The sequence below is a fragment of the Passer montanus genome, unplaced genomic scaffold, assembly GCF_014805655.1.
Source record: "Passer montanus isolate IOZ18808 unplaced genomic scaffold, ASM1480565v1 scaffold44, whole genome shotgun sequence".
In the NCBI taxonomy this organism is placed as follows: Eukaryota; Metazoa; Chordata; class Aves; order Passeriformes; family Passeridae; genus Passer; species Passer montanus.
Genome location: NW_024369262.1, coordinates 2,750,176 through 2,772,463, shown reverse-complemented (window position 1 = coordinate 2,772,463; position 22,288 = coordinate 2,750,176). Strand labels below are relative to the sequence as shown.

Here is a 22,288-nt window from a genome sequence, read left to right as displayed (position 1 = left end):
GGCATTTTTAAGTCCTCAGACAGAGGGTGAGCAGAGAAATGAAAATATTTAGAGAGATTTGGGTGTTATTTAATAGAGGTAAACCCAAAGGGAAAGGAGAGTGGTGTAGCAGTGACCTGAGCAAGTCATTATGTGATTGAAATCTGTTAGCCAGGAGCTCATTAGCAACAGAGAATAAATGCCTTTCCTTCTGGAGCTGTGGATATTCTGCTGGATCTCTATCTCACATCAAATTAAAGCTCCATCAAAGCCACAGGAGGATTAAACCAGGCTGTTCTTTCCAAGACAGTGATTTCCACAGCCACTGGAACCATCAGTGCTGAGGAATTAATGACCAGCAGACACCAGAATTATCTGGATCTTTGGAACTGGAAAAAAAACTGCAGCAAGTCAATGAATTTGGGCATTTTATTAATCAAAAATATACTGCACGGTGCCCTCATGTCCTAATAATTAGGGCAGAGAAAGAAAAAAGAAAGATTTTGAGGAGAACATATTGTTTTAGAGTGAAATTCCCTGATTTTCACTCTCATGGAACCAGTATGGAGATCCCACCAGACTGGATTTCAGAACTGCACTTTGTGCAGAATTGAAGCAGGTAACAGCAGAACAAAGGTTTCAGAGCAAACTTCAGGGGCACAATTGAGTAATTGCTCTGCCTGAACCCAACCTCATTTATGGCACTGAGAGATCTGGCAAAGGGCTTTTGGATATTTGTCACTTTGGTCATTAGGAATTTATCTGCTACTGAAAGTCAGCTCCAGCAGAATAGGGATTAGATATGGAGCAGGATTACATAATAGGCTTTTACAAAGGAAGATCTTGGCCTGCACAGTCCAAGAAAATTTGACTCAGTAATAATAACAACATAATTGCTACTTTAAAGATAAGAGAAAATCAACTATGCTGATTTCTCTGATTATTTAAAGATATTGTAAGTGAGAACAGGGACAAGCAGTTGATACCTGGAGGACAGAAGCAGTGATTTATAATTAAAAAAACCCCAAACTCTAGAACACAGGGGTACATTAAAAAAAATCTTTAATTCAATCATACATATTTTAGGACACGGGTTCTCTCCTTTTCAAGGAAAGGTCTTACCATGAACTTGCAGGCTGTAATCTGACATAAATAACACCAGGGGTGGATGCTCCGGGAGAAAATTCATCTTTTACATTCCTAACAAGGGGACTGCAAATAAATATATTTCAAAATGGGAGGGGCTGACAGTGATTTTTCACACAACACACAGCTTGCCCACAGAGTGTATAACAATCATGTACACCTTGAACATTTATACATATACAGGAGAGCTGTGACAGCACAGGCCTGTGCACAAAATCAGGAACCCAGAGTCTCTCTCCTTCCTTTTCTCTATTCACACCTCTCTCTTTTTTTCTCGCTGCAGATTTCAGACTTACTGGAAAAGCACTGGGGGCAAACACCCCTGAAGAGGCAGAAAACCTAAAGGTGGGAGGGCTGGAAAGCCAAAAATCACCTCATCCTCCTGCTGGGGTGGCAAAACCCAACAGCAACCGGGCAATTTTACTGCTGCTTCCATTGGGAGGATTTTGCTTGTCCTTTTCCCCAGAACAGGCTTTTCCCTAGAGCTCGGTGGGTGACAGCCCTGCTGTCCTTGCAGCTCTGGCAGGGGCAGTGCTGGCTCTGTCTGTCCCAGGTCACAGGCAGGTCCCTGTCCTGTTTGCCCACGATGGGAAGGTCTGCAGCTGGAACAAGGATGAAGCCCAGGTGTTGATGGCCAGAGTTATGGTCAGGACTCCCAGGATGTTGAGTACAAACCCAGCTTTGGCCTAGAATTACAAAAGAGAAGGGTTGTTAGCAGCCCTGAGCGCTTTTCTCCTTCCTTGATGGTTAGGATGGTTTGCATGGTTTGATTTTCTCTTTGGCCAAAAAGAGAAAATTTCTTTTCTCTCCACCAAATTATATTTAAGCTGGATTTCTTCACAATAATATATAATTCGTATAAATGACAAGATTTCAATTGGATAAAACTCTTAAAACTTGAAGTCCCAAACCCTTTTAATCCACTTCTCTTCTCACCTGGTATTCCTCTCTAGTGTCACTTTGGGTTTCTTCTTGGATCAATTATAAGTTAGGAAAGTTATCAAGAGACGTGGCACTGCTGTCCTTGCATCTCTAGTGACTTCTTGAGGCATCAGGGCACCCAGTGAGATGTGCCAGGCTGTTTGCTGTCCCTGCAGAAGCACTGCCCAGGTGACAGGGCCCTTTGACACCCTCATGCTCTACATTTGGGTTTTTCAAGCAGTTAGACATTGACATCTCTTATTATAAAATCTTCAAGAGGCCCTGGCTGTTCTTTAAAGGCTCATTAGCACCTTTCTAAGATTCTCAGAGTGTATTAGAGACAGTGTGACCCTTTATTAATGCACACACATCTTCTTTCCACTTGACATAAGCCTGGCACACTGACTTTCTAACGCTCCCCCAAGAAGAACCAGCATTAGGAAAAGGAGAGATCAAACCTAGGGGTGAAAATTCTGGAAAGAAAATGTTGTTTTGGTTTTTTTTCCTCACCATATCAATAACCCTGAGCTGTCCATAGGAGAAGACGATGGCATTGGGAGGAGTTGCCACGGGGAGCATGAAGGCCAGCGATGCAGAGAGTGTGCAGGGCAGCATGACATAGAGAGGGTTGAGGCAGATTGCTTCAGCCTGTGCACAAAAAGAGAGCAGAGGTGATGGGTTTGACACCCAGAACTGCACAGGAATCTGGTTGTGTTTGTCCATGCCAGAAGGCTCATTCTTCCCCAAACACTGCAGCCACTCACATTTTGGTGCTGCTTCAGACACTTCCAGCATCTTTACGCAGCAAATGCAAGAATTGATTTTGTGGTCAGGGCTTTGTATAAATGGATAAATAATGCTTATATTCAGCTCTAAACCCTGGTTAAGAACAAAATTAAATTTTCAGGGGAGGCAGGTGAAGCTCTGGAGGTGAGAGCTTTGGTTTAAGGGCTGGCTGGAGTCTGTGGCCTATGCAAAAAGATTTTTGAGGAGCTCATTCCAGTTTCTGTCTGGAACCAGCTTTTCAGTTTGCAGAACTCTGTCTAGCCCAGCAACAGGAATCTCCTGTGGAAATGCAGAAGTCTGAATTAGGTCATGCTATCACCTTCAGAGGCTCTGCAAGGCCTTGGTGGGGGTGAAATACAGTCATGGAATGTTGCAGGCAAGGAAATGCTGCTGCTGCTGTCTCCGTGCAGAACAAATTGGAAAAAACAAGTACAGCTGGCAGTGACCTCATGTTTAGGCCAGAAGGGAAAGCCTTCATTTGCCAATGAATTTAATCCCTTTGCTTTTCCCCAGCAATGATTTCAGAAAGGTTGAACTAAGCACGGTGTGTGTTCCCATGTGCCCACACAGATTTTTGTTTCAGGTCTGGTACCCCTGATGAGATACAGGAACCAGTGCTTGGCTTTGCCAGCCAGATAGTTTTGGCAACTGAGGAGCTGAAAACTGTCCTTAAAGGAGTATTTTGACATGCTGGGACTCACCATGGAAGCCAGAATGGGGAGGAAGAGGGTGGTGGTGGCCACGTTGCTGGTGCACTCGGTGAAGGTGGCGATGAGGAGGCAGAGGAGGAAGGCAATGGCTGGGGGAGGGATGCTCTCCAGAGGGGTCAGTTTGGTGCCCAGCCACGCAGACAGACCAGATTCCTGCAGGAGAGCAGAGAGAGATGCCAGCTTGGAGAGGGAAGAGCCACATCAGTGTTCTGTTGCAGTTCTCATGCCAGTTCAGCTCTCCCTTCTCAGAAAGTTTTCATGCAAGCTGCAGGAAAACACAGCCAGTGCTCATAGACAGGATTGGTCAGGAAGTTAAACAAAACAAAACAAACCCCTCCCCAAAAAAACCCCAAGACAAAACAAAATCAACATTATTTCCCATGGAGATCCTGCATTTATAGTGCATTAATGACAGCAAATAATTAGTTCTCTGTTCAGATCATTACTTGTACATGACCAATATTTGAGGTGATTTTTTAATATATAAGCGAAGATATTTGAATTAATTTCCTAAAATATTTTAATATAAATCTTATCAGATGTTGTAGTGATTTAGTGTAATTTCATCACATTGTCTGAGATCTTGATAACTGTCTGAATCTTTTCACACCCTTCATCCTTGTCAGTCACTGGGAAGTAGCAGCATCCTCCCTGTCACTCTGGACTTTCTGCAGCAGCTCTTATGTATTTTGTTATTTATTCTAGGATAAATTAAAATAATTTCCTAAATATTTCCTTTTCCAAACATGTACTTTTTCCATTTTACTGTTGGTCTTTGAATTTTTAACTAATATTTCTAGGCACTTGAAACCTTTTAAAATTTCTTTGTTGCCTATAGATTTAATAAATGGATTGTCTGTTCCATCACTTAAATAATTACTGAAAAATAATGTGTAGCACTGGACTTGTTCCTGCAGATGTTTTTCACCTGCTCCTGAAGTTTCTCCATCAAGCTCTACATTTCTCTTCTAATAGTTTCATTTAAATCCTATTTCCATAAATCCTTGCTTTGAAATACTTTGGAGACCCCTCCTGGGTGAACCATCTCATCATGCTGGCTGCACCAGTTACACTTTATTTAAAACAACCTTTAATGCGTTGGGGCAGTTTCTTAATCAGCCGGTTTTCCAGAAACACATTTAATGATGCTGCCCTGATTGGCATGGGGAAAAACCAGGGTTTGATGCCAGCACTGCAAGGATGCCCCGCTGCAGGAGCTGGGGAAAGGAGCATTTGACGCTCCGGGTGTGCCCTCTTGTGTCCTGGGAGAGCAAGATGGAAGAGGAACCAGCCAGGAGGACACAGCAGGGAATGTTACCTCGCTGCCTTTGGCCAAGGCAAAGCCACCTCCCAGCAGGAACACGATGTTCCACGGCATCTTCTCCTGAACAACCTTCCAGTCCAGGAGGGGTGGAGGCGCCCGGAACCTTGCCCTGCCCCCTGGAACCCAAAAGAGATTTTGTGAACCACAAAGTTGCATTCCCCAAAGAAAGGAGAGCTTCTTGGTGGGAGGGGAGCTTGGTCTGAAGGTCAGTGCAGGAGTTCCAGCTGTTGGTCTCTCTGGGTCTGGGTTGAAGGCACTTGAGGTGGTATTTCATGTCCAGACTCAGGTGTTTATTGTTTCTTATCAGTAAAACAGCCTCACAACCATGAGTTCTGCAGCTTTCCATCAGAAGGCACAAAACGGCCAACAATATTTTGTCACAAGGTCCTTTAAGACTAAACTCTCCAGTTAAGAACTGACACCTGGATTGTTTTCCCTTTTAACCCAATAACTGATCCCAAAGAGCCCCAGTGTGGACTTTTCTGCCCAATTACAAAATGCCACCCAAACCCATGAAGAAGGAAGAAGAAGAAGCATGAAGAAGAAACCCAGGACAACACTCTGTGCCCTCCATCTTGCTTCCATCCACAACACACTAAAAATCCCAAACCCTAAATTTCCCACCAAGTGATTCACCTACACTACTCTCTATAATCTATTTCACACTTTTGTGGATTTTAGTCTATCTTGAACTCTGGGAAACTTTCTCCACGAATGAGGGTCAGAGTCAGTGCTCCCCTGGGGGTCAGGGCACCCCAAGCAGACAGAGAAATATTCTCAGTGCTCTGGGTTTCCACATGTCAGGAATCCCTCTGTCAGCAAACTCTGGAATTACCTCCTGAAGCTGGGAGCACCAGCAGCAATAGTTTTAGAGCCTGACTTGCAAAAGCTGTAATGAATGATCTGCAGCTGCTCCAAGAAGCACAGCAGGAGGCAGGGAAGGGCGAGTTAAGGGTGTGGCAGCAACTCTGTGTGTTTCTGTGAAGTTGTGTACACAGCTGGAAGAGCAGCTTGAAGTGTTATTTAATATTTGAAATTTCTTTTTAAACCCAAAATGTGAACATTTCCCACACACCCATTCAGACAGTTGGTTTTTGGTGCCTCAGTGACTCACCTGTTTGCTCTGGGTCTCTGTCCTGGTTGGAAAAGCCAGAAGGGAGGATGAAGAGCAACACTGAGATGAAGAGGGCGACTGTGGCATCAGTGACATAGCTGCAGGTAGAGCAGTCAGGAATTTAGTCAGCTGTGACTTCAGCTGGATAAAATCCAGCCTGCTCCATTTTTATTCAAAGTGAGGAGGAGAAGGGGCACTACCTTGTATTATTTTTGTTGAAAAGAACTGTTGCCCAGCCTGGGATGAACCCAGGTTCTCTTGTGAACCACAACACCACCAGGAGAATGAAGAGGATTAAAACTTCTATTTCTGCAAAGCTCATTTTGCCCAGTTTCTTGCTCTCTTCCTTGATGATTTCATAGGCCTGTTGCTCCTTAGCCTTGGCAGCAGGACTGGCACCACAACCAAAATTCTTCTTAAAACTGGAAGAAAATGGATGAGAAGTGTCAGAGAAATTTGCCAGGTATCCAGAGAGTTAAGAATACAAATTTTATACTCAATCATAATGTCTTTATATGTATTTATATATTAATATTGAAATTAAATATATTGTAACTTGCAACTATGGTGAATAGGAGCTGCATGTCAAGATGATCAGAAAAAAGCTTCCTGCCCCTAAAAGCTCATTACTTAAATGTAAATAAGTGAGATATCTGGACATATGAGGAAAAAAATTACAGAATTACAGAATGGTTTGTGTTGGAAGAGACTCTAAATTCCATTTCATTCCAATGAGTGGGCAGGGACACCTTCCACTAGACCAGGACAATGTTAATGTGATTGACAAGGCTGTTTGATCACTTCACTAGGAAGTAAAGAGTTGCCAAGCTTTTTTAAAATGACAAAAATTTAAAAGGAGGAATTTGAAGGTGAAAATACCATTTCAGGTGTGACAGCACTGAATGAGTGAAGTTGGGATGACACAAACATGAAAAGCTGAGTTTTTTATTAAGCAGGCAGGCAATGCAGGCTGGTTGTGTGATCTGCTCCAGAACCAGCCCAGAACTAATCCTCTAGGTCTGAGCAGCCCTGGTCACAAAGGCATTTACAGCTCTCTGTAGAAATCAATTTCCTGCTTTGGAGCACAGCAATCTCCTAGGACACGACAGCAATGCTGCAGAACAGGTCACTGCACTCAGAGCTCCCTGTTTGCACCTACAGAGTACATTTAGCTGGGATTTGACCAGATTCCTCAAAGGAAAATTGCAGAATTTTAACAGGCACCGAGTGCTGTTCTGGTCTCTGTTGTGTGTCAGGACTTTGCCACCTGCTGTGTGGTTTTTCTCATCAGTAAAAGGTCTCTGGTGTTGAACAAGCCCTGGTCAGAGCCCACCAGGTGCATGGCAGGGGCTCAGGGTACTCACTTGAAGCCCAAGTACAGGATCTGCAGCCAAATCCACGCCAAAATCAGCAGCACCACCATGGTGGGGAAGGCGAAGGAGAACCAGGAGGCAAAGTTGATGATGCCACCATTGTCTTTATAGATGCTGGAAAATGCAGGTGGCTGTTAGCATCCAAAATTCCACACTCTCTTCTGTCCTTCATTAATGAGCCAGGAAAGGGGAGGTTCTGTGGGGCCCATTAGGGAAGAGAAGCTCACTTCCCAGGAAAGGGACCAAACTGACATTTTCCTTCTCTGTGCTGCCTGGGAGCCAGCTGGAGCAGAATGCTGCAGTTTGGAGGGTGTGTAATCCCAGACTTACTCATTAACTTGTCCTTGCAGCACCAGATTTGGGGTTGTCCCAGTCAGAGTGGCGATCCCTCCAATGCTGGATGAGTAACAAATACAGAGGGACATTCCCTTGGACAGCTTCAAGTGTTTCTTCTCAATCTCTTCATTTCTCTTTCTCTCTTCCTCAACTACCAGGACATGAGAATTACCTAGATTCCAAGGAACAAAAGAGGTGCAGGAGCTATATTGGACAGGAAAAGCCTTGGGCCTGCATAATTTAATATTTCAAGGCTAGGACATGATGGATTCAAAGCTGAAGGAACCAAAGTTCCTCCTTTTAAGGCTGGAATAGTTAATTCTTTGATCTTCTCTCCATTTTCACTGGTTGTCTTGACACAGAGCAGTTTTTCAGAGGGGAATTTGGATGGATTCAAAGCTGAAGGAACCAAAGTTCCTCCTTTTAAGGCTGGAATAGTTAATTTTTTGATTTGCCCATTTTCACTGGTTGTCTTGACACAGAGCAGTTTTTCAGAGGGGAATTTGAAATGTGTGCTAAAGTTTGAACCCACTGCTGACACTTCCTTGTGCATGAGGGTAATGTCTGAACTGCACATGGAGGGGAGTGAGGCAAGAATTCAGGGAATTGTGACAGAGCTGGAGGAGCTGGGCTAAAAGGAACTTTTTCTGTACCAGCACCTGTCTCCTGGCACTGAGATTTATGTTCAGAAACTCTGGAATCACCTTAAAAATGGGGAGAGGGCAAGACAGCTGGTACAGAGATATTGTTGTTTGATTGTGTACCTTTGGATTAGAAAGATCATTTTAATCCCTAACCTTCCAGCTGGAAATAGGCCAGAAATTTTGCCTTGGGAATCCCCTATTATATGATAAGTTACGCAGTAGATAATAATTGAACTAACATAAATATACAGGGAAATAGCAAGCCTGGTATAAAGGCTTCCCCTGGTGGAGAATTTCTACTTTTTGTCAGTTTGTTGAGTAGTTATAACCATTTTGTACTTTTGATTTAACTTCAGCCAAGTCAGAATAATAATAACAATGATAAAAAATGTGGTTTTGTCTGGTTCATGGAAGAGCCTCATCAGGGCTGTGTGGTGCAGTCAGGATGCTTTGGGGACAGTCTTCTTTTAGGATTTACTAGGAACTGCTACAACAGGAGAAAGGTCATCCTCCATCACCCTGAAGAAAAACCACCCCCAACCCATTCACCTTTTTCCTCTGGCTTTTCCTCTGTCTCTTTGAGGCTCTCAGGTGACTTTTCCTGCAGCTCAAAGGCTTTGTTGGTGTGTTCAGACCCTTGGCCAGAGGTGTCAGACTGTGCTTCTGACTTGTGCAGCTGCTCCATCACGGCCTGAGCGATGGGGACCATCATGGCAGTGGTGGCTGTGTTGCTGATCCACATGGACAGGAAAGCTGTCACCACCATGAAACCCATCAGGAGTCTGAAAGGAGAAGGGTTGGAAAAGCTGCATCAGAACTCAGCCTTTCAACGCTCTTTATTTTTTTGTTACAAGTGCTGGGTTTGGAGAATGCTCAGCGATCCCCACCCAGCATTTCCTCCTGCCCTGGTTTGCTTTGTGAGTGACCCAGTTAAGATTTAACATCAATTTCTCTTTTTCAACCAATTGTTTGACATTCCTGTGGCTAAGAAAGTGCGAGCTGGTAGCTTGGAGCAAGCAGTTTATCCAGTCAGATCCTGCTTATCCCACATCCTTCAGAGGAAGACATTTCTCAATAGCACATGTTAATGCATTATAATAGATTTTGAAGAGGGATTGCAAGCTGAATTTGATCCCAAATGGCAATCAGTTTAAGCCATAAGGAAGATGATCTCTTTTTTTTTTTCTCATGTTATTTTATCCCACCTCTGTTATTTAAGTTTCTCTTCTTACTCATCTAAAATTCTAATCCTCATTTCAGTATTACTCTGTTATTTGTCTCAAAATTATTCTTTAGATGAGATGTAGATTATATATCAGATGAAAAGGGGTTTATCTTGTATGCATTTTTATTCTATTGCTTTGTAATTTCCTTCAGTATTCCCTCTTCTTATGAGCTGAAACTGATTAAACAGGGTGGTGTAGCCTGTGCATAGCTTAAAGTTCTAGTCTGGAAAACAATTGTTGTTTTCCAAACAAGCATCCTCATATTTTCTCTTCTCTGTGCAATCAGCAGCAGGCAGAGAGTCCAGGTTCTCTGTGCTCCAGCTGTGGTTTTTCCTGACTGTCCAAAGCTGTGCTCCTGGCCTAGCCTGGCAGCACCCTTCTCTTTGCAGCATTGACTGCCTTGTTGCTATTTCTCCACCTAAAAGCCTTTTGGAATTAAAAAATAAAATAAAAATAAAATAAAATAAAATAAAATAAAATAAAATAAAATAAAATAAAATAAAGACACACTGGCTGTGTAACACCTCAACATTTGCAAGGCTTGCTCAGGCACTAACTCACTTGGGCTGCAGGAAAGCATTTGCAGGGAAAGATTTGCAGATTCCCATCAGAGATGGGGTCTAATGCCATAAAATCCTCGATCCCACAGCATTTGCACCCCTGTCACTCACAGGGCTGGCCTGACACCAGTGATCAGCAGGACCCTCAGAGCCACTCGCTTGTGCAGGTTCCAGGTCTCGATGGCAATGGCCATCACCAGGCCCCCCAAAAAGAGCATGTTGGTGTCCTTCAAGTACTCCTGACAGACCTGTGAGGTGGGACAGGGGAGAGGGAAGAGTCACAAGAGGTGGGGACATTTTCTGAGGGGGTTTGTTCCAAAGGCATTAGCAGGGAGTAACTCTGGGTTGCACCTGAATGGGGAATTTGCTTTGAGTTCAGATTAGCAGCTCCACCCAGAGCTCACTCTGGGCTCATGCAAGTTCTGGTCCATGGAGAAGACAGAGAATAATTATAATAATAAAAATAAGTTAAAATAAAATAATGATACTATCAATAATATAAATATAATCCTGGGGAATAATCCCAGAATAAAAGCAGCTGACTGATTAACACATGGAACAAGATCTCTTACTGTTGTTGAATCCATGATATTCATGAGTGGGAACAGCAGGACGGGCAGGAGAGCTGTGACAGCCAAAGGCAGGGCTTCTGTGCACCAGAAAAGTGCCATCACAATGATCACATAGCCACACATTGCCTCCTGCAGGGAAGGGACAGGCAGTCAGAGCATGCTGAACATGGAACCCAGGGCTTTTCCCAAAGCCAAGGCCTCCTAATTGCATTCACTGCCTGATAAAGGGATTAGAGAGAAGGTTATTTCCTGTGCTCCTCTCCCATCTAGCTCCGACCTGTGCAGATCCTAATCAAATGCCAAACTGTGCAGCAATCTCATCAGAACTCTGAGGAGCAGATGAGACCTTCAGAGGGGCAACAACAGAGGAAAAGAAGCATGGATGACTTTGGACCTTCATGATAAGGGGTTGGCAGTCACTGAATAGGCTTCTTGATTGTGCTGATAGTGTTGTATTCTGATATCCTGATTGTGCTGATGGTGTTATATTCTGTATTTATGTCCTTGAGTTGGAGAATCAGTTGCTGATCCAGTCAAGGCTTCTCCACCTGTTTTTGCACAGGCTTCAGGTCATGGCCCAGGTGAGCCACAGCTAATTCAACAGCCTGGGCTCCTTGCACTGTAAATACGTTTATAACTTTTCACTGGATTTTTAGCTTAGTAGAGACTTTGGAGGCTTACTGGCAGACTGGTCACAGATCATTTCAGCTTCCATTGACTTTGTGCTGTTTGTTTGAGGAAAGTGAGATGCCCTATTTCATGTCACTTTTTCTGAGAAAACCTTCATTTAATTCTGCTTTGGACAACCACTCCAAATTTCACGTAAAAATGTTTATGCCAGTCCCTGTACAGTGAAAAGATTCAAAATTACTTGTCACAACAGTGGCATTTGGTTGGGCTGAGAAAGAAAGTAAGAGGAGGTTTTGGTGTCTTCTGCATTTTGGAACTTGCACAATTATAGGAGACACCAAAGCCAAAGGAAGAAAACCATGGATGTGTGGTCCACTAAAACAGATGTCCACTAAAACCTACTGCTCAGTATGAATGAAACTGTAGTGATGCTTTTGGAGGTTGGATTACAGAGGATTAAAGCAAGGAGCTGGAATAATGGGTGGCAGGATTGATTTTGACACTTTTGGGAACACGTTCTGGAATTCTGAACGTGGTGTGGAGGTTACAGAGCTGCTGGGAAAGGATGAGCAGGGAGCTGAGCAGTCCAGAGGAAAGAAGACAGCAATCTAGGTATGAATTATCAAAGCAGCCAGGCTGAGGAAGTAAGTCTGAGAGATTCCCAAAGATATAAAAATATTTCTTTTTGAGCCTTATTTTGGAGGATTGAGAACCTTAATTATTCATCCCACTGATCACTGAGAGCAATTTGCCCTTTTGACAATCCCTTTTCTCCATTTTTGTTATTAAAAGACCCAGATGGTGCCTTTTGAGAGACCCTAGCAGAGCTTTGGGATGTATCTCATAGGCACAGTGCCATTGTCTTCCATGCTGCTGTGAACAAAGCTGGAAAAAGGGTTTTCCCAAAGCCAGCCATCCTGTAAGGACATTTGTCTGCCTTTAAACAAGATTTTTAGCATTGTTTGCCCTCAACTATAATATCTCAGTGTCTGGTGCTATGTCATTTTAGGGCAGGTTAATAGATGAACAGAATAGAAAAAATGTGAAATTCCACCCTGTAGCTGCTGGCTCACAGCACTGTGTGCAGAGGCACCAGCTTTTCCTGCTCAGCAGTGGCACAATTTAACCCCAAAAACCCCTTCTCAAAGGTTTCCCTAAGTCACAAAGGGAAAAATCCAGGACGTTTTCAATTTTTGTCTTGTTGCTGACTGCCTAGAAACCAGAGAGAGTCATTTTCAAAGAGCAACTGAACCAAGACTGCCAAATCATTCCACAGGTAACTCCAAGGACTCACTGTATGTAACAATGCCTCCAGTAAGTGAGTTTGAACTCGTGGCCTCAGGACACGAAAAAAAAAATGAAAAAAAAAAAAATCACTCTCTGTCTCCTTAGAACTTTCCTGATCATGATCTCTTTTCACTTCAGTGACTCCTTTGCCCACTGAATGTTAACTAGCAAAAAAAGGTACTTTTTCCTTCTTCTTTTTTTTTTTTTTTGCTTTCCTAGCAAGCTTTTAAGTAATAATTTAAACTATTTTATTTGCCTAGTGAGGGAATGAGAGCTGACCAGCTGCCACACTCAGAGCTGAGTTAGGGAGGGAAGGGTTAGGGACGTAGAGAGTGGAACTGGGAGAAGGAATCTAAACTGGGAACCAGCAGGGATTGGGAGGCAGAGACCAGAGGGAAGAGTGAGGATTTGGTGTCCAAGGAGAAGTGACAGGAGGGGCAGTTTGGGATGAGTTATTTCGTGGTGCTGGGGCTGTAATAAGAGATCAGAGATCAGATCTTTCTGCATGAAGAGGTTGGGAGTGCAAGAAGCAGTGAAGAAGCAGCAGAAGACTGGGAGTCTGTCAGCTCACAGCTCTCTCTTTAAATGATCAATACCCCAGAAATACCAGACACTGCAGATCCTCAGTCAACTTTTCCTGAAGGAACCCTAAGCCAGGTCTCTTCCAGACTTGGTGTTTTAAATTTAAAATCCTTGTTTGGGAGGATTCTTACATAAATAAGTTAAAGCAAGACTGAAATGCATGTTGTTTTCCCTTATGTATCAGAATGCCTTGTCTGTCTAAAAATGCTTCTTCTGAGCAGCAGTGACAACAAGGAAAAAAATAAAAGAAGTTGTGGACTGAACATTGTTAGAAAATGAAAAGGGGGATTAAAATTGAGCTCTAGGTCCACACTTTCTTCAGCATAGAAAGTCCTTTTGTAAATCAGCCAGATGCAAAGCTGGAGTCCCAAAATCTCTGTCAGTCTGAGTGTTCCTCCAGAAGATGCAATCACAGCTGGAGCTCCTCATCTCCATCTATGCCCCACTGCTGCTGCATCGCCCCAATACACTCAGGAAAAAAGGAAAAGAGATCTCCAAGCAGCAGGTGCAGGTGCTCTGAGAAAGAACCTCAAAAAGAAGCCTCAAAAAGAGCAGCTCTGACACGTGGAGGCTTTTAAACCGAATTTTAAAAATTCCTTACCTTGGTGGGCAGAACCAGAGGCAGAGGGAGGAACACCAGGGGGACCAGGACGATGATGAGGTATTTCCTGCAGGCCAGCACTGCCTGCCAGGAGAAAGCCATGGTGCTGGAGCTGGCCCAGTGCTGAAGGGCCGGGAATCTGCTGCTTGGAGCTATATAAACACCAGGGAATATTAACCATTGACCTCGGGAGATTGGGTGTTGTTTTTGGAACTGTAATCGGAGAAAGAAGGAAGGGAACAAAGAAGGGAGGAGACAGTAAAAGAGTGTCAGAGCAGGAACTTTCTTAAGATAATCTTTCAGAAAGGTGGTAAATCCATCAGAGAATGAATTCCTTGTGGAGCAAGTGGGTTTTTGAAAGTACGACCTACACTTTTAAAAACATAATATTAATGATTTGGTCTCTCATAATGCCCTCTTTGAATAGGTACTGTTATTCCTCCTATTAAAAAAAGAGAAACTGCTCCCTCCAAAACAGGCTGAAAAAATAATTTCAATTTTCAAAAAATGTAGGGGAACACTGAAAATGGCATCTGTAATGCTCAAATACAGGGATTAGAAACAGCCGTGTAAAATGTTATATAAACATAATTTTTTATGATGTTCGTGTTTGTTGACTGAGAAATTCACTTTGGGTAGCAACACCCACTGGGCAGAGCTGCTGTCAGCAGTGCCACAAGTCCCCAGACAAAAAGGGACTGACAGTGCTTACCTTAGGTCTTAGTGGATTGGGAAACACTTGGCTACAGGAGATCTCTGCAGACACTGAGATATTTTTTTCCCCACATTTTTGATCTTGCAGGTTTATAGGCACAGCTCTGGGAACTTGCAGGGTGTATTGGGGCAGGGGAGAAATTAAGAAGAAAAGGTGCTGCAGGGAAATTAGCAGTGATTCTTGTCCCAGTTGCAGGCAACTTCCAAAATACAAGCTGCAAATCACTAGATTCTATACATTAGGAGAAACAGTACTAAGCATTTTAAGTCCAGAGGGTAATAAATTAATAAAAGTAATAATAAAAAAATCAAACAAAAAAAAAAATAAAATAAAATAAAATAAAATAAAATAAAATAAAATAAAATAAAATAAAATAAAATAAAATAAAATAGTACAAAGGGTAATTTCTCATTAATACCACGCTGATGGCTTTATTAGATCATCCAGGTACATCCCTCAGCTAATAATGATAACATTTCCATTAATTGCTCTAAATTATCCTGGTACTGTTTATAGCTTTCGAGAGAGAGACAAAGGGAAGCACAGCCATTAGGTCATCTGTCAGCTCCACAAAAAGCTTCTGCTGTTTCTGCCTCTCCTCCCTTTTCTGCCAGGGCTTGTTTTCTCTCAAGAATGTGCTAATGATGGGAAATCAGCTGCCAGATTTGCAAGCTGGACTTGGGCATGTTGCTCCCAACCAACAGCATCACATTTCTCAGTGCCAGCCCTGAGCCTCAGTATCTCCTCCTTGGTAGAGAAAGAATGAGCAAGAGCTTTCAGATTAATTCTGTTCCCCCACACCTTGCATCCATTGAATGTTTAATTACTGACAAGGTGCAGCGACAGCAGCCAACAGCAAGGTCATTTTTCTGCTTTTTGCTCTTATGCCCTAAGGCTGCGATGGAAATCTAAAAGAACACCTCGTTTTTGCATCTCTGCAACACAAAGGTTGGCCTCCAGCTGCAGCCTCATTTATGGAGTGTAAATACCCGTGGGGAAGGGTCTCAGGTGAAGAGTTGTGCCTGTCCTTTAAAAGCAGCACCTCCATAGAGATGTTTGCCACTGTCATGTGAGTCACAACACTTTCAAAGATACTAAAAATGATTTATATAAGTGCTTTACTGCAAAATGAGTGGTTTATATCTTGTCCAAGCTTTTCCTGTGGCCCATGAGCACCTCGGTGCTGTCAGAGGAGCGTTGCCAATTTACTTTGGTTTGGAGCTGCTCCAAACTAATAACAGGTTAATAACTAATGAACAGGTTAATACAATACTCTGAATCATGTGCTTTGAATTCAAAGGACAGCTTGGTGTCTGCTTCCTGATCTGCTCTTTGAGGCAGCCAAACATTACAAGAAACCAAACAGCACAGCCAAAACCTTCTTTATTAACTGAGTTTCTAAGTTATTTTGTCCTTTATGAAAAGCAGTATTGTCTAACGTGCTGTGAAGTAATAGATGTGACCACATATTGCTAAATACAATATTTTGTTGATCCTAGCGCAGTCAAAATGTTGATTTTTGTTTTGCTTGGTTTGTTGAGCCTGCAGAACACTGAGGGGAGCCTTCATCTCATCCTCAACTTCCTCATGAGGGTCTTGGAGGGGCAGGGGCTGTTCTGTCCTTTCTGGTGACCAGTGACAGGACCCGAGGGAACAGCATGAAAGCATGTCAGGGGTTTAGGCTGGATATTAGGCACAAGTTCTTCACCCAGAGCTGTTTGGGCACTGGCACAGGCTGCTCAGGTAAGTGCAGCCCCATCCCTGCCGGGATTTAACTCTGAAGATGTGGCACTTGGGGACAAGGTTTAGCGGTGGCTTCGGCCGGGCTGGGTTAACCTTGGACTCGATGCTCTCAGAGGGCTTTTTTCGCCTCAAACATGACGTGATTTTGTGGAACATCATCCCCTGAGAGCTGCAGCTTTAGCACTTTAGGGCTCGCTGCAGCGCCAGCGCCGAGGGGTCTCGGGAACCCCCGGCGGCGGAGGGAGCGGAGCCGGTCCGGTCCCGGGAGAGCTGAGCCTGGACCGTGCTGAGCCGAGCCGGTCCGGTGCCGGGAGAGCTGAGCCCGGACCGTGCGGAGCCGAGCCGGTCCCGTCCCGGGCAGAGCTGAGCCTGGACCGTGCTGAGCGGAGCCGGTCCGGTGCCGGGAGAGCTGAGCCTGGACCGTGCTGAGCCGAGCCGGTCCTGTCCCGGGCAGAGCTGAGCCTGGACCGTGCTGAGCCGAGCCGGTCCGGTGCCGGGAGAGCTGAGCCTGGACCGTGCTGAGCCGAGCCGGTCCCGTTCCCGGGCACAGCGGAGCCTGGACCGTGCTGAGCGGAGCCGTGCCAGCCCCATCCCGGGCGGAGCCGTGTCAGTGCCGTTCGGACGGAAGCGTGTCAGCCCCATCCCGAGCGGAGCAGAGCCAGTCCCGTTCCGGGCGGAGGCGTGTCAGTGTCATCCCAAGCGGAGCCGTGTCAGACCCGTTCGGGCGGAGCAGAACCAGTCCCATTCCGGGCGGAGCCGAGCCAGTCCCGTTCCGGGCGGAGCCGTGTCAGTCCCGTTAGGGGCAGAGCCGAGCCAGTCCCGTTCCGGGCGGAGCCGTGTCAGTGCCATCCCAAGCGGAGCCGTGTCAGTCCCGTTAGGGGCAGAGCAGAACCAGTCCCGTTCCGGGCGGAGCCGTGTCAGTCCCGTTAGGGGCAGAGCCGAGCCAGTCCCGTTCCGGCGGAGCCTCCGCCCCTCGTGGCCGCCATGGCCGCTCCGCCGCCCGCCGAGCCCCCGGTGCCCCCCGGGCGGCGCCGCCCGTCGCTGCTCGCCGTGGAGCCGCTGCTGTTCCTGGCCACCGTGTCGCTGGGGCTGCAGGGCCCGCTGGCCACCCAGTACCTGTGGGACCGGCTGGGAGCCGAGCACGGCTACAGCGACCGCAACAGCACCGAGTCCTCCGGCTGCGGGGACGGCAACGCCAGCGCCGACCCCCTGCGGCAGGTGGGGACACCGGGGGGAACGGGATGGATGGGGACCCGGGGGGAAAGGCGGGTCCGTGGAACTGGGGAGCCCCGGAGGGAGTGGGGGGCTCACGCTGAGCAGGAGGTCCCAGGGGAGAGGGAAGCTCTGGGGGAGCAGGGGAGGAGAGGTGCCCCGGGGGAACAGGGAGCTTGAGAGGAGCTGGGAGTCCCTGGAAGCAGAGTCAGGAGGGAATGTGAGCCCCCAAAGGGAGCGGGGAGCCCGGAGGGGAAGGCGAGCAGCAGGGAGCCCCAGGAGGAGTGGGGAGCCCGGTGGGTGCTGTGGGAGCTCCTCAGCCGCCCATTTCTCCTGCAGGAGGTGGAAGCTCTGGTGTCCCACTGGAACCTCTACATCAACCTGGGAGGTTTCTTCGTCAGCCTGTTCTCCGTGACCCTCTTCGGCGCATGGAGCGACAGCGTGGGCCGGCGCCCGGCGCTCATCCTGCCGGCGGCGGGCATGGCCCTGCAGACAGCCATCTACCTGCTGGTCATGTACCTGGAGCTGCACGTCGCCTTCTTCCTCCTGGGACGCATCCTGAGCGGCCTCACGGGCGACTACAACCTGATCCTGGCCAGCTGCTTCTCCTACGTGGCCGACACCAGCGAGCGCGGCGCGCGGACGTTCCGCGTGGCCATCCTCGAGGCGTGCCTGGGCACCGCGGGCATGGTGGCCAGCATCGGTGGGGGCCAGTGGCGCAAGGCCCAGGGCTACATCAACCCCTTCTGGCTGGCCTTTGCTGCCAGCCTTGCTGCCACTCTCTACGCCGCTTTCCTCCTCCGGGAGTCGGTGAAGCAGAAGAAGGCGGCCAGGCTGTTGACGCTCAGCCACTACAAGGCTGTGTACAGGCTCTACACGGCCCCCGAGCACCTGAGCTCCAGGTGGAAGCTGGCTCTGTACTCCCTGGCTTTCTTTCTGATTGTCACGGTGCATTTCGGAGCCAAGGACATCTATGTTTTGTACGAGCTGGGCTTCCCCCTGTGCTGGGCTTCTGATCTCATAGGGTACGGCTCGGCCGCCAGCTACCTGGCTTACCTGAGCAGCCTGGCGGGGCTGAGGCTGCTGCAGCTCTGCCTTGAGGACACCTGGGTGGCAGAGATAGGACTGATCTCCAACATTGCTGGGCTGGTGGTGATTTCCCTCGCTACCACAACGCCACTGATGTTTACAGGTGATGCTGAAGGCTTAAATCCCCGTTTGTCAGGGTTTTGGTGAATTGGTGCTGGTAGTGTGCTTCAGGGGGAGTTCAGGCACCTGAAGAAGTTCTGCCTCGTGCACCAACAACACTGCGGCTTGCTAAGGGCAGTGTTGGCCAAACACTGAAGCTGGAAGTGCATCCGTGTAGTTCCTAGAACATTAGGCTTCCCAGAACTGCAGACACAGACTGAAGTGCCTTATGAGATCCAGGAGGGTGAATTGTGTCTAAATATAGCAGGGAGACACTTCCAGCAGCTGCAGATTTCTGGGACTGCAGAAGCCTTGGGAGGCTGTATTTTTCAGGTGAGCTTTCCCTTATCTGCTGTGTCTCGCTCACAGGTTATGGAATTCTGTTCCTTTCCATGGCAGCCACTCCAGTCATCAGATCCAAGCTCTCCAAGCTGGTCAGTGAGACAGAACAAGGTAAGGAATTAACCACAGTGCTTAAGCCAGATCCTGAAACACTTTTTTCTTGGAATATTGAAACCAGACTCTGGGGAGGTTAGGATTTCCCTGGCTCCTCTGGACTCCTGTGTGCCTGCATTCACCCTCAGGCTCAAGGTATTTTTTTCCCCCAAATAATTGTCATTCTTTGATTCAGACTTGCTGCATTTCTGAGACGAGAGCAAGGGAAGAAAAGCAGGAATAGTTCATTCATCCATACATTCATTCCCAAAACTTTTACAAGGAGCAAGAGTTAAAATGGATTATATAACAAGGAGAAAAGAGTCATTCTCCTGACCATGACTTTCCTCTGTAGATCAGTAACAGTGGGGACAACCAGGTGTTGTTGGAGGGTTGTATCATTGACCACGGTGAAAGATCACAGATAACCATAGGAGGGGCATATTTGCCTTTTGTCCAGTTCTGTGTTTGGAGGGTTTGCACTTGCTGTGAAACACAGCACAGGAATGTCTCCAGGGCAGACAGGGGAGGAGGGAATCCAGGTGGCAGCGATGGAGAGGTGATTTTGCAATACTCAGGTTTCTTATTTTAGAGCGGCGGTGGCACGTACGGCGGATTTATGGTGCTAAATCTTGTGCTGTACTTAATGTTTAACAAGTGATAAGAGGTTCTCTGGCCTGGAGCATTTACAATCCAGCTGATGGATAATATCCTGGTCCTCTCCTGATAGAAATCCTGCAGGTTGGTGAGGTGGTCATGGCCACAGGCTGGATGTGCCAGGCCAGTCCTGTTGCACCCTACCACACTTGGTGTTCACACACCTTTCTGGTGGTGAGTGCAAACCCTTGGAAGGATTGGCAGAGTGCAATGAGGGTGATGTGTTACAGCTGTCCACTGGCAATAACCACCTGCCTATCTCACCATTAACCTCTTATCTCTTTTCCAGGTGCTCTCTTTGCTTCTGTTGCCTGCGTGGAAGGGCTGTGTTCACTCGTGGCTACAGGAGTGTTCAACTCTCTCTACCCTGCCACCTTGCACTTCATGAGGGGATTCCCATTTCTCTTTGGGGCTATAATCCTCCTTATTCCAGCAGCTATCCTTGGGTAATTTACTTCAAATGTTCAAAATTTGCCACGCAATGTCATATGGAAAATATTGTTTATTCTTAGGATAGAAGCTGGCAGTTTTTAAGGCATATTTTTCAGTTCTGGTTGTGAGAGGGTGTCTGGTGCTCCAGTCAAAAGAGGTGCAGGTAATTTCCTTTGGAATCTGAATCCTAGGGATAAACCTGCAGCCTGAGTAATGTAGCTCCCAATATTCAAAGTGCTTCAAAGCCTCACTCCAGCCTCAATGGAATCCAAAATCTGGAATTAAATTTGAAAGTTCTTCATGGAAGAGATGGAGCTCTCTCAGCAGTCTCTCTTCCTGTAATTTCTTTAGTAATTGAAGCAGAAGTTTTGTTGTGATAGAAAGCAAATCTCCTGGTAGGTTCTGGGAGAGGAAGCGTATTTGGATTTGCAGAAGTGCAGCAGCTCCTGCCAGGGTCATTTTGGTTTGTTCCTCTGAAACTTTTAAGGCTCAATTCAGTAAGATCCCCATGTGCCTTTGGAAGCTGAAACTGTTCATTCTTTCCTAGGTGGATACAAATCTGGGATTCAAAACATGACTACAACCACTTCCAAGAGTCTTCCCTGTCCCCCACAAAAGACTGAGTTTAACACCAAGGAACTGGCCAGCATGGCAGTGTCCACCTGAAGACTGCACTTTGTTCTTCCCTCAAAGGACTGCTCAGTGCAGGAGGGACACTCTACTTGTCCTTACTGACTTTTAAATGCCAAATAATTGGAAATCACAGGAGGAACTTGATTTGGAGCTGTGAATGCCTCCTCAGTATTGTGTTGGCTCATCTGTCAGAGAAAACCCAAGATACCCAAGAGCCAATCAAGCTGTTGTGGGCCTTTTGCAAGGCTGCCTCGTGGTTTGGGGTTTGGTGGGGCCAGAAGGCTCTGCCATGCTTTTAGTGGGGAGAGAGGACTGAGTTCTGCTTTAACTGCTGAGCATTTTCCCCTCGGGGTGTTCCAGATGAGCTGTTGGTGTGGGTGAGGCACAGGCTGAAGCAGAGGCAGCCAACAGTGTCCTGCTGGAGGGGAAGATCTGTGCTCCAGATCATCACAGCAGTAAAAACCCAGCAAATGTGACATGCCAGACCACAAAACTCCTTATGGAGAGGGGTAGTTTAGCACAGGAGTGCTATTGCTGTCCTTACTGACTGAACCAGCTTTAGTTTGGCAAGTCAGAGGTGTCCTAAGAAGAGGATCTAATTCATGAAGTGGTGGTAGGAGTGCCAGTGGCATGTCCTGCCTTGTCTGCAGCTCAGCCCAGGATCTCAGAGGTGGTTTTGAGAAGTAGCAGATCATCTGAGAGTACTGCAGGGCCAGTAGAATAAATCCTGGGTTGGGAGGGACCCATGAGGATCCTTGTAGCAACTCCTGTAGGTGCCTTAATTGACAGTTGCCAAAAGCTATGAAATCAAGGAGAAAATTGTCAGAATTGTCCCCCCCTTACACTGCAGATCTGAGCCCCAGTTTGACAGGTGTGCCCCAGTCATGTGGAATCCCTGCTGTGCTTATCCAGAGGCCTTCCTCAGCAAGCTGGGATAGGACTAGTGTCTTTAAGATTAATCTTTTTTGTTGTATGTGACATAATCTTGTGTTAATGACCTGAGTGCTGCTGTTTACCCTAGGATCTGTTGATGCCAGCAAGCAAACCCCATGTCCATGGTACTTATAATTGTTCTTTCTAAAGCATTACCTGTGTTGCTGCAATCCTTTTTTTCTCTTCAATGTGCCATGAACCAGCAGTTCTGTGTACACTTAATTGCACATGCTGTTCAGGTACAAGCAGTAATGACTTTGCTGTTACTTTCAGAATGAATAAAACCTCCATGCTCTTTTATGGTTCATAAAACTCTGGATATCTTGTGCAGCTGTTGATATCATTTGTCCTTGACTCATCTGAGGTTCCTCTCCATTATTTTATTTCTCAGTCCTTTATTGAAGACTGCAGTAAAGAAGGAGCAGCAGGAATTTATCTGTCTCATGGAGAATGAGTGTGAAAGTGAAAAGTCAGGGAAAATGCAGGTTTGGGACTTGCAAGCAGCCAAAACTTGCTTTTCCTGACCACCAGAGTAAAGCTTTCAGGAGA

General features: G+C 46.3%; 2 protein-coding genes across 2 annotated transcripts; one reads left to right on the top strand and one right to left on the bottom strand.

Moving 5' to 3' along the window:
* Positions 1-1,024: 1,024 nt before the first annotated feature.
* Positions 1,025-13,927, bottom strand: SLC13A2 (solute carrier family 13 member 2). The gene is made up of 12 exons (XM_039720544.1): positions 13,792-13,927; positions 10,692-10,820; positions 10,231-10,367; positions 8,883-9,115; positions 7,684-7,861; positions 7,345-7,467; positions 6,181-6,402; positions 5,981-6,078; positions 4,861-4,982; positions 3,534-3,695; positions 2,557-2,694; positions 1,025-1,811 (listed from the first exon to the last, which is right to left on the bottom strand). The coding sequence occupies exons 1-12, from the start codon at positions 13,891-13,893 to the stop codon at positions 1,680-1,682; spliced, it is 1,776 nt and encodes a 591-aa protein (XP_039576478.1). The 5' UTR covers positions 13,894-13,927; the 3' UTR covers positions 1,025-1,679.
* Positions 13,928-17,048: 3,121 nt separating this feature from the next.
* Positions 17,049-22,062, top strand: SLC46A1 (solute carrier family 46 member 1). The gene is made up of 5 exons (XM_039720570.1): positions 17,049-17,467; positions 17,801-18,653; positions 19,019-19,102; positions 20,031-20,187; positions 20,721-22,062. Exons 1-5 carry the CDS (start codon positions 17,234-17,236, stop codon positions 20,794-20,796), a joined length of 1,404 nt encoding a protein of 467 aa, XP_039576504.1. The 5' UTR covers positions 17,049-17,233; the 3' UTR covers positions 20,797-22,062.
* Positions 22,063-22,288: the final 226 nt, after the last annotated feature.